The 14,564-nt window shown below is 38.3% G+C and overlaps 1 protein-coding gene across 2 annotated transcripts in view; it reads left to right on the forward strand.

Moving 5' to 3' along the window:
• Positions 1 to 12,589, forward strand: part of LOC109408212 (TRPL translocation defect protein 14) — a 49,519-nt gene extending 36,930 nt beyond the window's left edge. For both annotated transcript variants that reach the window (XM_019681459.4, XM_019681461.3), the window contains 5 exons: positions 9,247 to 9,375; positions 9,444 to 9,794; positions 9,860 to 10,187; positions 10,422 to 10,603; positions 11,561 to 12,589. In XM_019681459.4, the coding sequence (XP_019537004.1) occupies positions 9,247 to 9,375; positions 9,444 to 9,794; positions 9,860 to 10,187; positions 10,422 to 10,603; positions 11,561 to 11,625 (1,055 nt within the window). In that variant the 3' untranslated portion in view covers positions 11,626 to 12,589. The remainder of the gene's footprint in view (positions 1 to 9,246; positions 9,376 to 9,443; positions 9,795 to 9,859; positions 10,188 to 10,421; positions 10,604 to 11,560) is intronic.
• The last annotated feature ends 1,975 nt before the right edge of the window (positions 12,590 to 14,564 follow it).

The following is a 14,564-nucleotide window of genomic DNA, read 5'->3' on the forward strand; positions in this document are numbered from 1 at the left end:
AACTGGTGGCAGTGACAAACCCGAATAGGAATAAAAAATAAATAAAAAATCAAAATTCATATCGATTCTTACATTGGATGTTTAGGATGTTAGATATTTCTAACATTTCTCTTTGGGTGTTCTCAAAATGCAACGTTTGTTTGCCTGTTGTAATGCATCCAATTTCGACAGATCCCTGGCCTATATCGAGCAACAGGATCTATATTTGATTTTCCGGTCAACTCATCAACGGCGTACATTCATAAGACGCAGAGCTGTCAATGGTGCAGCCTTTAAATAGCATTACTCTGCCATACGCTTGCTATTTTTTAAACGTACAAACGCCATTTCAAGTTTACGACATTCGTCAGTTCGTCACCCGAAACGTCTCCTGGATGTTAAACTTTGGACGTATTTTCGGTTATAATGCGAGGGAGGTGTTTTCAAACGATGATTCAACCACCTTCTGACGGTTAAAACTTTGAAGATGCAAGAACAGAATCTGCGACATTCAACAAGCATTACTACTGTTGTAGAACATAGTTTTCCATTTGATATTTAACCGGTGTTAATTCGATAAAACATTTAACATCTTATTTCTGTGAAGTTTAAGTACAGATGTCAACATAGACAGCATGTTATCATATACATATTGTATTTCCAGGAACTACAGGGGGTGGCCAAAATGTTTGGGATAGGCAACTTTTTTTTTCTCTTACAAAAAATTTCAACAAGCTGTAAAAATCTTGGTGATCTGTGTGTAAAAATGCTTTTAAAAATATCTTCATGTTAGAGGATTCACATGACTAAGACAAGGGCTGATATAACGGCCCACTACACTTCGAAATAAAGTGCAAAGAGAAAATTTATTTGTACCTTGCATATATCGAAGAGTACCTGTATTCGAAAACTTAATACAATTTTCATAGAATAGTCTAGTTTCTTCTTAAGGTTAATATGAAGTTTATTAATTAAATCTGCTCAGATAAAACTTAATATTGTATTCGGTCCAGTACTTTTTTTTACTTATTCGTTTATTTGGAAGGCTCAGGCGCCACATGGGCATAACTGAGCCGAAATCTTTTGTTTTTACAATGATTTTACATTTTACAATTTATTACTCCCTTAAAACTATGTTAGTTTGGGAAGCCGAAGTACTCGCGGCTGTTTCGAGGTTAAGGATTGAAGGAAAAAAAATTGGGAAGGACGGATTTATGGGTTTAAAACTAAATTATTTGCTAACTTATACTAAAACTTTGATGGGGCAAATTGTCCATATCTGTAACGGAACCAAAAAGAAAGGACTTTATCGGTAGAAAACGACAAGAAGAGGACAAACGGAAGGGGGTGACGACAGACAGGAGCGAACAACAAAACCAAAAGGCGGACAACGAAAACAAGGAACGTACTACATCAAACTCTGACATCAACACGTTTCAAAAACTGGTAAATCAGGTTCATGTATTCCAAATCAAGTCCTACCAACACTTCTCTAACGGGTTTCTGTTGTTTTCCTCGGACCCGGAGAATTTCATGCAGCTCAGATCTGACCTCACGATACTCATTCCATCCCCACACGACATGTTCGATATCCTGGTAAGCCACGCCACAGACACAGAGATTGCTTTCTGAGAGCCCAACACGGAAGGTATGTGCGTTCAACAAATAGTGGTTGGACATCAACCGACACATCACACGAATGAAATCGCGGCTCAAATCCAACCCTTTGAACCATGGCTTCTTCGACACCTGTGGAATGATGGAGTGCAACCATCTACCCATCTCTCCATTTGTGTTGCCAGCTGATCAAGGTCTCCTGACGGGCCAATGCAAAAAAATCGTCGAAGGCGATTTGACGCTCGTAAATATCGCCTTCGCTAGCGCCCACCTTAGCCAGAGAGTCCGCTTTCTCATTGCCCGGGATTGAGCAATGTGAAGGGACCCAAGCTATGGTGATGATGTATGAGCGTTTGGACAAAGCACTCAAGACTTGGCGTACCGTGTGCGCACCTAACTTTGCGCAGGTCCAAACTTTGCGCATTCTTGTAAAATAACGAAAAAAATAACTACATGACAACATTTTCACCAGTTTAATAATTGCACTAGCATTGTGTAAATATAAACATTATTTGACGAATATTTAATTGCCATGAAATCTTTGTTTATGTTGAAAAATAAACAAGAAATACACAAAAATGTCCAAATTTGCCTCGCCTTAACACGGTTGCCAAGAAGTAACTCTACTAAAAATCAACATTTTCCTCGATAAAACTGTGCAACGATGATTAATTTTGCCGTTAATAGACAGAAAAGGTGATATTCTAGTAATATCAATCACAGTCCATGATATTTTTTTTCAATTTAATTAGTAAATAGTGGTGCGTAATGTTTGGAACCATTATTTGCACTGTGTTCCTAATGTTTGCGCACTTTCAGTAAATGCATGTGCAACGTGAATACATGCGTTATGAACCATTAAAATATTATGTAACACTAGTACTGACAATTTCAGGCCTCCGTCTCCACCATGCAGCAGATTTTGTATAGAAATTAGTAGAAAAATGTATGAACCGTTGCACTATGGCAGGCACTCTCAATCTTTCAACAAGGTGACGTAATTTGTAAACAGTCCTTTATTTGGCTTTTCCAGCGGTCAATGTTAGGGACTATTCAAATATGACATCCACATTTTTTTTAGGATTTTAGAACTTGCTCCCCTCAAAGATGGACTCCTCCTCCCCTGGCCCCTCCGTCACGCTTGATAGTATACCTAATACATGGCATATCACACTTTTTTCAGGCAACCCCAACTCCCTCCCCTCAAAGATGGACGTCATATTTTAATGACCCCTTATTGTTCCTATCCGTAACGGTTATTTAATTTATCAGGAAGCTTTTATCTTTGATCTTTAGCCATTGGGAAACCCCTTATGAAGTTAGGATTGTTCACACGGTCAATGTCTAGTACGAATCGCAGACGAATTCAAGAACTCCGGAGGCCTCCGTTCCCCTCTCCTAGGACAAAGTATTTCAACAAAGATCATTTAAGGGCACACTACCTGAATAACTTTAGTTTAACGGAAAAACATTAAATAACAGTATGTTTGATGACTTTTTTAAACAATTCATAGCATGCGCAAAGTTAGGCACACCATGCGCAAAGTTAGGAACAATCGAAGATTTTGTGCGCAAAGTTAGGAACAAGGCTATGAAATAGTTTTTCTATTTTAAGTATTTTTTGGTTAATATTATGATTTTTTCTCTATTGCAGACTCAAAGGAGGATCATAAGTCTATCGTATGGGCATGTTGTTCATTATATATTTTGTTTGTTTGTATGTTTTATAACGAATAGAAATTTGATTTTTCTTAACTGCGCAAAGTTTGGTGCACGGTATTCCTTTCAGGAAGTACGCTGAGTGCTTCATCGGTTTCATTGACCGAACAGAGAGCTTAGACTGTCGGTAAAAATGAAGTAGTGTTCAGGTGGAAAGTGTCCAGTACTGTATGCTTCAAATATGGTGATTTTTTTATTGTGTCTCGCTAACATCTTCTACGGGATGCGGTGGGGTGTGACGAAAACTATAGTTTTTGTTCAATGAACTCAGAGCTTTATTTAGCAGGACAAAAATGCTTATGTCTTCTACATATTTGTAAATCGTATTCGTTCATTATGATAACTGAATACTGTTAAATATGCTCTATGCACCCGCAAGTGGCGATAAACGCTGTCACTAATGTTTGAACCAGCAAAAGAAATAGAAAACAGCAAACAAATTTCAAACAGGCTTTATTACAAATTGTCAATCGTTTATCCCTTGAAAAAGGTCCAATACACGGGATCGAAACGTCGGGCTATGCCAAACTAGCCGTTTCAATTCGGTTAGACTGAGAAAGCCACAACAGTTTAACGTGGTTTAACATTTCCTTCCAGTGGTAAACCTCCTCCAAATTGTCAATAAATAATTCATTATCTAGGTGTCTAGGTTCCCTAGCTTTCATCAACGAATCCATTTCTCAGATCCCTAATCTTCAGAACCTAGGTTACTCACGACCTCATTTGATACAGTTTTGAAGCGAAGTCACTACTAAGAAAGTAATCGAATGGAAAAAAATAGTAAAGCCAAGCCTTCGGAATCTGTAATCTCGTGCTTGTCTACCTCTATGAGCAAGATCATACCACGATTTTCACAAACCGAATGTGCGCGGAAAGCACTCTATATGTTATAAATAGAAACAAAATTCATTCATACTTTTAGCTGAATTTAGTCGAATTCTGCTAATGTGGTTTGTTTGACTTTCGATCGGCTATTGGCGTTGAAAAAGTCGCGAATCTTCCGCGACTCAATACTACGATACCACTCGCTCCTGACAGATTTTACGACGATATACGCATTATCTCCGTCAGATAGATAAACGTGATCTTGTGACGGATTTCGTATATGTAGTCTCACACTGTCGCCGTGATTAGACGATTTCGTAAAATAACAACGTGCGTCACGACATTTGCCTTTGCCTCTATAGCAGTGTCGCTTTCCCACCTAGAGAGACGATGAAAATCTGTTTGAAAAGTGAATTGCAATGTTTATCTCTGCAGTTGGATTGCCATCTGTATACTATGGCACCGGGTTGCCTGGCTGGTAGACAGTGGCCAGTATCAGTTTTATTTATAAAATTTCACTTGATAGAATTTGTTTTGGGGATGATGGTTGTTATTGGCGCGATTGCGAATCAACTGACTCTCTATCACCAGCTGTGATTTAGAATGGACTGACTGGCAGCGCGAAAAGGTGTGCACATCTTCAACGAAACGAAATAGCAAACAAATAGAACGTCACCCGATAATGATAGTGGTTATCTCGGACACTCGAGAGTTATTTACATTTCCTCAAATGCGGTTTTCGCCACATGTGACCGAGCGCAATGTTGTGCTTTATCCCCCTGGTGACGTATTCTCTCGGTTTCTTCGAATTTGACTGCCACAGATATTTGCCTGTGGAATCCCAAGGTTACTCATAATTTCTGTTCGATCAGTTGGTTGAGAAATCGACTTTTAAAAATGACATATGAATTAAGTATAAATTTTCGAAATGTAATAAATTATCTCAAAGTTTATATGTATACAGCAAAATTAAGGATAGCTTTTTTCAACATTTATAGTCCAAGTAAAAAAGACGACACAGCCTCGGGGAATGTCATAAAAAAGAAAAGTTTTGATAATTCTTGTGTAGTTCTCTTCGTACTAGGGAAATGGAACCAAGGCTTCTGTTTTGAGCATGTTTCTGCTACAACTCAGTCAAATTTGATCAATTGACATTTTTTTAAACGCATAGTATAGGATCTAATATACTGCCCATGATCGCATATCAATCCCATCTTTGCAGGGTTTCCATTGCATATGGGATAATTACGCGATCATAGGCAGTATAGTACCTAGCCGTGTACAAAATTTCAAGTGTATTGGTTTTAAATTGACTGAGTTACAGCGAAAAACTGCCCAAAATACCAGCCACTGCCCAAGTGATTCGGTTTGGTACCCTAGATGACATTGTGATTTTACACATATGTACTTCTATAAAAAAGCTACTTTGATGTAATGTTACCGAAATAGACGTAAAAGTAAGCATGTTTGTCATCAACAATGTAACATGTTTACCAACGTATTAAAATAGGAATTCCCATTTCCTACTTCATGTAAATACCGATTGTATTTAAGTAGCTATTGAAAAAGTAGAGCAAATATCAATGATGTAACTGTTTAGTGAAATTGATTAGGCACTGCACCTGATCGTCTTATTATTAGGTAGTTCTTTACTGTGTATTGCAAGACTGAAACATAAGACTTGTTCTTTAATCTAGAAACCGTTTGCTGAGATCTTAGAACTTATTCTAAGATTAAATGTGTTAAGGTTCTTACTAGCAATAATTGATTGAAAGTATTCGTTTGTGTATGAAGCTACTGCATCATGTATTGTATGAATTTTGCTTCCCACTGATTAACGCAGCCTCCCACATAGCGTTGGCTATGGCATTGGGTCTATTATTACAATCTGACCTACCTAATAACGTTTTGCTCGTATGGGAGCATAGGGAGCCAAGCTTAGAAATGGGATTTACTAACGCTGCTAAGCGCTGTGTGTTTCGTTTATCCTTGTTAAAAAAAAACAGCGTAAGCACAAACAACAAGACGTACCACCTGGAATTGGAATATAATACGATTAAAACATCGTCATGAAATATAAATAATCATTCCCAATCCTAATCAAACAGTGTTTCGCAAACCGGCTAACGCTAAGTAGTTGGCGATAGTGAGCAAAGGTCGAATAGGACCAAAAATTATTGATCAATCCAAATGCATGTGAGGTTTCCCGTGTTGAGAATGTGTAATAACTTTGTAAACATCTTTTGGGTTCTTCCGTCAAAGCCGTACAGAACGTATCCATCCATATTCGTTAGAACAACAGATGTTGACATTTCTCACAAATTCCCGCCAACAAAGAGAATTGGAAAACAAATCACTACCACGCATGCTTACTTACCTTACCGATCAGGCTAAGGCCTGGGTGGCCTCTGCTGTACATAGTAGCCATCTCCATTATACACTCGGCCTATGGCTGTTTGTCTCCACTTGGTCGACCCACCTAGCTCGCTGCGCACCACGTCTTCTTGTACCAGTCGTATGACTCACGAGAACCGTTTTAGTCGGGTTGCTATCCGACTTCCTGATGACGTGACCCGCCCACCGTAGCCTCCCGATTTTCGCGGTATGGACGAAGCTTGGTTCTCTCAGCAGTTGATACAGTTCGTGGTTCATTCGCCTTCTCCAAGTCCCGTCTTCCATCTGCACTCCGCCGTAGATGGTAAGCAACACCTTCCGTTCGAAAATTCCAAGGGCGCGTTGGTCCTCTGCACGTAGGGTCCATGTTTCGTGCCCATAGAGGACTACCGGTCTAATCAGCGTTTTGTAGATAGTTAACTTCCTGTTATGGCGAACTTTATTCGATCGTAGAGTTCTGCGGAGTCCAAAGAACCCGGGTAGACGAGAATATCTAAATAATATCTCAAATCGAACATTTTTTGTTGTCATAGCTCGATGTGATTTTGATAAGTTATTCAAAAATCTAATGAATATCGCACGAATAGCTCAAAGTGATATGATATCAGTTTTTGTTATTTTTGAAATAGCTGACAATTTCTACATAAGAACAAGTTTAGCTCTTCTGCGCGAAATGGAACACATATACCCATAGAGATGGCTCAATGTTAGTGAAATGCCATGTGCACCTTTTTGAGCTGTGGAAACGAAGAACCGCATGCTCTTATTCCCATGTTATTTACAACAGCGAGCCACAGTTGAGTGGTAAGCATCACCGCCTGTAAATCCTAAGGTCGTAGGTTTGATGCTTGGATATTGACATTTTTTTATTTATTTTTTTTCTCGAAAAAAGTGGCAAATCTTGTCTGCTATTGTTTTGATCTTGTAATATCTTAACGAGCCATTATTGAGTAGTTCACCATATTAAATTTTGCTATTATTTCTGTTCTTTTACTTCTTATATCAATCAAACCAATATCAGTTTTTGCTCTTCAGTAATTCAATCAATCATAACTGAATATGCTATTCATCAGATTTTTCCACCTTCGGGTAAGAATCGTCGCCGTGCATAATCTACCATAGCTGTTCTCGATCGATTGTATCATACGTCGATTTGGATGCATTTGGATTGGTTATTGCCAGCGGCGGAAGCAAGCGATTTGCGATACAAAGTATTTGAACTAACCGATAAAAGGGTGAATGATGTGAACAGAGTAGAGTGACATCTGACATCTCTATGTCAGAATCTTCGTGGCATAACTTCTCAACTGTGTATGTTTCTCATCTTAGTGTTAATGAAAGACTTCTATTCGCCAAAGCTACCGTTTTTGCATTCGTTCATCTTGCGGCTGAAAGAAACATACAAGTTTTGGGAAGAAGAAAAAAACTTAAGTTGTGTCAGAAAAGTCGCCAAAATCTAACACCTTTGGTGTTTTATACAAAACAATGTACCGGTTAGTGGGAAAACAAGATCATTGTTTTTATCGTATTTTTTGTTGAAAGATCGTAGTAGTACATCGTAAATCTAAAAAAAGGTTTTTTTTTCTTAGCTGCAAAAATTTCTATCAATTTGATCTCATGACAACATGATAATGAACTCATGATTTCATGATAAGGTTGATGATTACCGTAAAGACAATTGTTTGTTTGTGCAATATAAAAGCATAGAATTACCGTCGTGTGGTTGATTGTTAGTCTAACTTTTTCGAACTGTCTTATTTAATATAACGTCTTTACTAAAATAAATTCTGCTTTATCAGTTAAGTTCTCTATGAGCTCTTGCACAGTTATAAACTGAGAGGTCCATCTACCAATGACCTTTGTGTATGTGTCAGTGGCGATTCCCTAACCTCAAATCTACCTGCTCAACGAACTTAAATTCTTGAATTTTCTCATCAAATTAGCTTGTAATTTGTAGAAAATGATGGACATAGTCGTTTTCGTCCATTTTCAATTTGATTCTGTTCATAAATTCTCCGCAAATGCATGTTTTAGGGTCCTTGAACAGGTAAAAAGTGAGGTTACGAGACGCCACTGGTATGGGGCTGTTCATAAACCACGTAGACCAAAATTTGGCCATCTCAGACCCCCCCTCCCCCCTCGTAGACTTTTGTCCATACAAAAATTTTAAAATTTGTATGGATCGTAGACTTTGGCCAGACCCCCCCCTCCCCCCAAAAAGTCTACGTGGTTTATGAACGGCCCCTATGTGTGTATATCATGTAGCAGTCTCCAAGATACCTACTCTGGCCTACCGGGAATCTAACCCGTCAATCTCAAAATGTTCGTGCTGAATACTCGCGCATTTAAAGCTGTGGTTATCTGGAAAAATCAAAAGAAAATACAGGGCAATCAAATTCCATTACCATTTTCAAAGCAAAAATTGTACTCTTTCCTAGACATATACACAAAAAGTTGTTCTATAAGTTTTTGCTTTGCATTTGCATTGAATATTTATTATGTTAGTAATAATATGGTTACGGATTTCTATTGCTTGCATTCATTAATGATTAAACGTTCTTCATCTTCAGTTTTACTAACTATCGTTTTGTTCATTTTTTTTTGTTATTGCCATGCCATGCTATGTTTATGTAAATACTTTAAATGGTTTCTGGTTTCCTCTTCTATGCAGATGAGCAAGATCAATAAATGTATTCTTTTTTTTTCGAACAGCCTACAAATTCCAGGAGAACTTGCTCCGTACTATGATTCAGATGGAAAACACCTTCTTTGAGCTTGGAAAGTCATGTACGCGAAACTGCCTGATTATCTGCGATCGAGGGGTTATGGATGCCAGCGCATGTAAGCTTCCAATGACTGTCGATAAACTTCCACTAGCTTCTCTAACATTTATCACAATTACGTTACAGTTGTTTCCAAGGAGAAATGGGACCGTATGATGAGAACCAACAACTGGAACTCGGTAGAGCTGCGTGATAACCGGTACAATCATATTGTCCACATGGTGTCGGCGGCCAACGGTGCAGAAGCTTTCTATTCCACCGAAGATCATGCTTGCCGATCGGAGGGAGTCGATTTGGCACGAGAGTTGGACTACAAATCGGCCGCTGCCTGGATTGGGCACCCGTACTTTGATGTGATTGATAATTCGAGTGATTTCGAAAGTAAGGTCAATAGGATGATCGAGTGTGTTTGCCAGAAGCTTGGTATCGACACTGGCGATCGTCTGTTGACCACTTCGAAGAAAGTCAAATTTCTGGGTAAGCTTCGAGTCATTCATTGGTTTGACAAATACATAATACAGTTTTACCATTATCGTTTCCAGTGTCAGAACTACCAGCGAACTCCGCCTTCCCGGCGTTCCAGGACTTTGACGTCGTCCATCACTATCTACAATCAGCGGGACCAAGGGTGCAAGCCAGACTGCGGAAACGGGGTCAAAATGGCCACTTTAGCTACATCCATACGATTCGTCGTCCACATCTCCACGGTCAATCGATCGAAGTCAAGACCCAACTTACACACCGAGACTACTTGAACATGCTGACGCAGCGTGACGATGCACATTTTACCATCTACAAGAAGCGTCGTTGCTTCCTTGTGAATAACCAATATTTCCAAATGGATATTTACAAAGAACCTGGACATCCAAGGTGAGTTGTTAGGGGAAATACTGTTCACTAAAACTTAGTAGGTAGGGTCAGCCATATTATACTCCGATATTCCTATTTGAATACGAAATATCTATTGGAAGTGTTAGTTCCAGAAGATACCTACTTAAGATTGTCATGAAAACATTTAGGAAATGGCGATGAAACCCAAAAAGCTAATTGTAACAATGACTGTTGACCCGGCTCTACATGCAATCGTTTCATTTATATTAACAGGTGCAAGGGGTTAATTCTGCTAGAGACGTACACCTCGCTGAGCGGCGACAAGCTGAAAGGTATTTTACCAAAATTCCTCAACATTGTGAAGGAGGTTACCGGCCAGCCCGATTACTCGATGTTCAATCTGTCGCTGAAGGAGGATTGGAGTAATACGAAAAAATTCTGCTACTCGCTTCATGGTAAGAAAACTGTTTGCTGTCACAGTGCCACCAACACTGGCCCCAGCGACAGTGACAAATAATGCGATGTGTTTTTTTATGAATGTAGACATTGTTTCATGCTCACTCTGCATTGTAACTTCTATTATCTCCCCAAACAACTATTGTGTGTACCCAGTGTTTAGGATGCATCGTACTACTTATTTAATACGTTTAAAACATTAATCAACTGACATAGCTTAGGAACAAAAAGTCGCAATAACAAACGGTCAAAAGAACAGAATGCCGAAAAATAGTTTCTTCATAAAAATATGAAGATACATTTTTGCACTTCTGCATATTTTACTTATGATGTTGTGACGTTTTGTTCTACTAAGCATTAATCATATACATATATTCAACCAACAGTTTGCATTTTTCTTCCTAAAGGCTTTCACTCAACAGTCAATGGAGTAGTTCGTAAACCACGTACACTTGCCTATTCTCATTCTATTTCTGCAAATTATTAAACTCTGTTTTCTTAAAAGACTAATTTTGTTACTATCAATCAATGCCCACCGCTGAGTTTACGTGATTTGAGAACAGCTCCATTTTCCCTCTCTGAATGATATTTGTATTTATAACAGCTTGATACTGATTTCCAACTAAAAACTGCAAGTTATGAGCAGTCATTAATACTTTAGTTGTATCTTGTTTGACTGCATATTGCACTTTTACCAAACTAATGTCTGCGTACTCAGAAATCGTTTCGAACAGTCCGGTTCAGTTTGAAGCGTATTGCAAGATCGATGTCCAAACCATAGTCCTTGCCTAATCATACTTTCATTTTCATTGGCGTTATCGTAGTTTGATATTCTTGCTTGTTTTAGTTCAGTAGTTCCAAAATTGCTTGCGTTCAATCGAATAATTTACCCAATTGGCCCATTTATATTAGCATAAAATTCTGTTTCTTTTCTTTTTTTATTTTCGACATTCTAGATCAAGATGAAGGTGAGTTTAGAGCAAATGGACACTCGCAAAAAATGATTAATGGCAAAGCTTAATTAATCATTCGGTGTATTATTATTTTCTAACCTAAATTAAAGTTTTTTAATCGTGTATTTAAATAGTATTCTCTGGTTCGAGTCACATTTTGTAACATGATTATCTGAATTTTAGTTCTATTTGCATCTCTATGAATGCCTCTTTTAAACGAGCGATATTTTCATAATTTTGTTTTTTCGTAACAAGTGGTTTTAAACATTTTATATCTTTGTTAAAAAAAAACTTCAATTTGGAAACTTTTTTGTATTTTCTCTATTTGCTCAAAACGTATTGCCCCGCAGAGGAACGTGTTAAATAACATGGTGTATAAACATTTTTTGCAGTTTTGTAACAGGCAAAACAACAACATACTTAACAGCAATGTCCATTTTTAATAATCTGCATGGAAAATTGCAATAGACCAGGCATTGAGCATGGCTCTACCGTCTGATCATGCGTAACAATACTTAAATAAAGGAAACAAGCGATGAAATCTGTTTACTTAAGAAAGTTACTTAAATATACATTCACTAAAAAGTGTTAGCAGCAGGGAATAAACAAGCTTTAAGCAGAATAGATGAAGAGTATAATTTAGCCAACAAACAACTGTATTTTTGCAATCAAATCATCGTGTATTGTTATACTAGTCCAGATAAATGTAAAGTTTTTAGATTTCATTTTCATCAAATGTACTTTTAACATCTAAATATACTGTCTTCAAATATTTTAAGTCCTTTGTAAAAAAAAAAATCAACAATTAAAAAGAATTGAAACAAAATTTCAAAAAAATTGGCTAAATTATCTCGATTTTTCAATCACGGAAAACATACGCTTTATTCTGGAAAACAAAAACAAAAGCAAGTAGGAGCAACCATCAACTCTGTTTTGAATGTATTTTATATTAAAATATTGAACCTTTTTCTCAGAACAAGTACTATATTTGCGTTTGATATCATGGATCCATAAACACTGAACTGCTAGAAACTTGTTTTTGAATTTCGCGATGACAAGTCCCTGGATGCCTATCGGAAGCCATCTTTAGGATCCACTGTCTTTTGTTTCTCTATAGTGGTCTTTCACCATCCCCAAGAACATGATTATGCATTGCATGGTGATTTCTTCCGGTACATCCTCCCCTTTCTCTGCAAGTGAAAACCGGGTTTCCAGCAATTCTTCGTCTAGGACTTCGATTACTTCGTCAGCCGATACCTCCGCCAAATGCTCTTTGTTCGGATTTTCCGTCTGTTTTCCGCAAATAAAATGGACTGTAATTAAACGGTTAGAAAAAAACGTGTTTTATTATTCTCGCGACGGTCCACTAACTAACTACCCACAGTAAAAACAATGCGAACAAAAAAAAAGATAGGGTTACCAACTTAGCAATTCAAATCGTTGGTTTTCAAATCGACCGTTAATCTGAACATTCTCCCCGGCCTTGCAGTTTCAGCAGAAACTCAATCCTCGTTAGGTAGCAGTGACAGCTTAGCTGTTGTTCTCTTGAAGATGCCCCCGGACGTCCGCACGGATACCACTCTGGTAACTCCATCGGATCCAGTGTGTGTCTGCACTACCCTACCCAATCTCCACTGAAGGGGGGGTACGTTGTCCTCTCGCAATACACCATATCGCCAATCTTCAACTCCTTATGCTGACGATTATGTCTCGGACGGCGCTGGAGCTCTTGCAGGTAGTCGGAAGACCACCGAATCCAAAAAGCGTCCCTCATTTTCTGCATTTCTTGATACTTAGACAGTGTACTCAATTTCAGGTTTTCCAACGATGGTTCTGGAATCGCAGTCAGCTCTCTGCCGACTATCAAATGTGCTGGACTGATAGCCTTGAGATCACTGGGATCAGATGACATCGGTACGAGTGGCCTTGAATTTAAAATAGCCTCGATCTGGGTGATGAGCGTGCTCCACTGGTCATATGTGTATTTCGACTCGCCAACTACTCGCTTGATGTGACGTTTTGCCGACTTAACTCCAGCTTCCCATACACCTCCAAATTCAGGGGAACGAGCCGGAATGAATTGCCATTTGATCTCCAACGGCAAACAATACTCGTTGATGGCCATCGTTGTAGATTCTGTCTGGAACAGTTGGTATAGCTGATGTAGTTCCGAATTTGCTCCGATAAAATTTGTTGCATTATCGGACAGTATTAGAGTAGGTACTCCTCTCCGTGACACGAACCGTTTCAGAACGTTGATGAATGCTTGACTAGAGAGATCAACTGCCATTTCCATATGGATAGCCTTGTACCCAAGTAACCACAAGCATTATAACATTGCACGAATTAGACTGAATATCAACCTTTGCAATGCGAAATGCAGTAATTCCACACTTGTCATGCAATAATCCTTTAGATTGGCATTATCAGTGTGACGATGCATTGCATTTTTCTTTACATTCGGGTTTATTAAAAGGTGATATAAGATAATTCAATAATTCAACACTGCAAAAACTGAATAAATGCAATGTACAAACTAGCAAAGTTTGCTCTAACAATACAATTATAAAAGCTTGACTCTAATGGTAAACAAATGAAATCAAGAAGATTGAACAACTTTACGGTCAACTCTAGCGGTCTTCAACATGTCTGGTTCGACTACCGACCAACTGATTCCCCGTTTGAGCCACCGATCGACGACAGCAAAACCTATTTAGAGATGAACTTTTCTCTTTTCTGTAGGCTGCTATCACATGCCAATAACGATGGAAATCACAATAAGCATGAGCAGTGTGCGAAGGGTGTTTTAATCGAGGTTTTAATTTTCTTATGTTGACTAAATATCTTCTAAAATGTATTATGTATTTATCAGTAATTTATCGGAATGAGATAATTTACTGTATTCTATTACATATGACATAGTCGTTTTACCTTCTACTACAATGATTTGGACAGAAGAACAGGTTCCTTTTAGTGAATCAAATATCTGTTGTTATCATTGCAGCAG

The sequence above is a fragment of the Aedes albopictus genome, chromosome 2 (genome assembly GCF_035046485.1).
Source record: "Aedes albopictus strain Foshan chromosome 2, AalbF5, whole genome shotgun sequence".
Taxonomy (NCBI): Eukaryota; Metazoa; Arthropoda; class Insecta; order Diptera; family Culicidae; genus Aedes; species Aedes albopictus.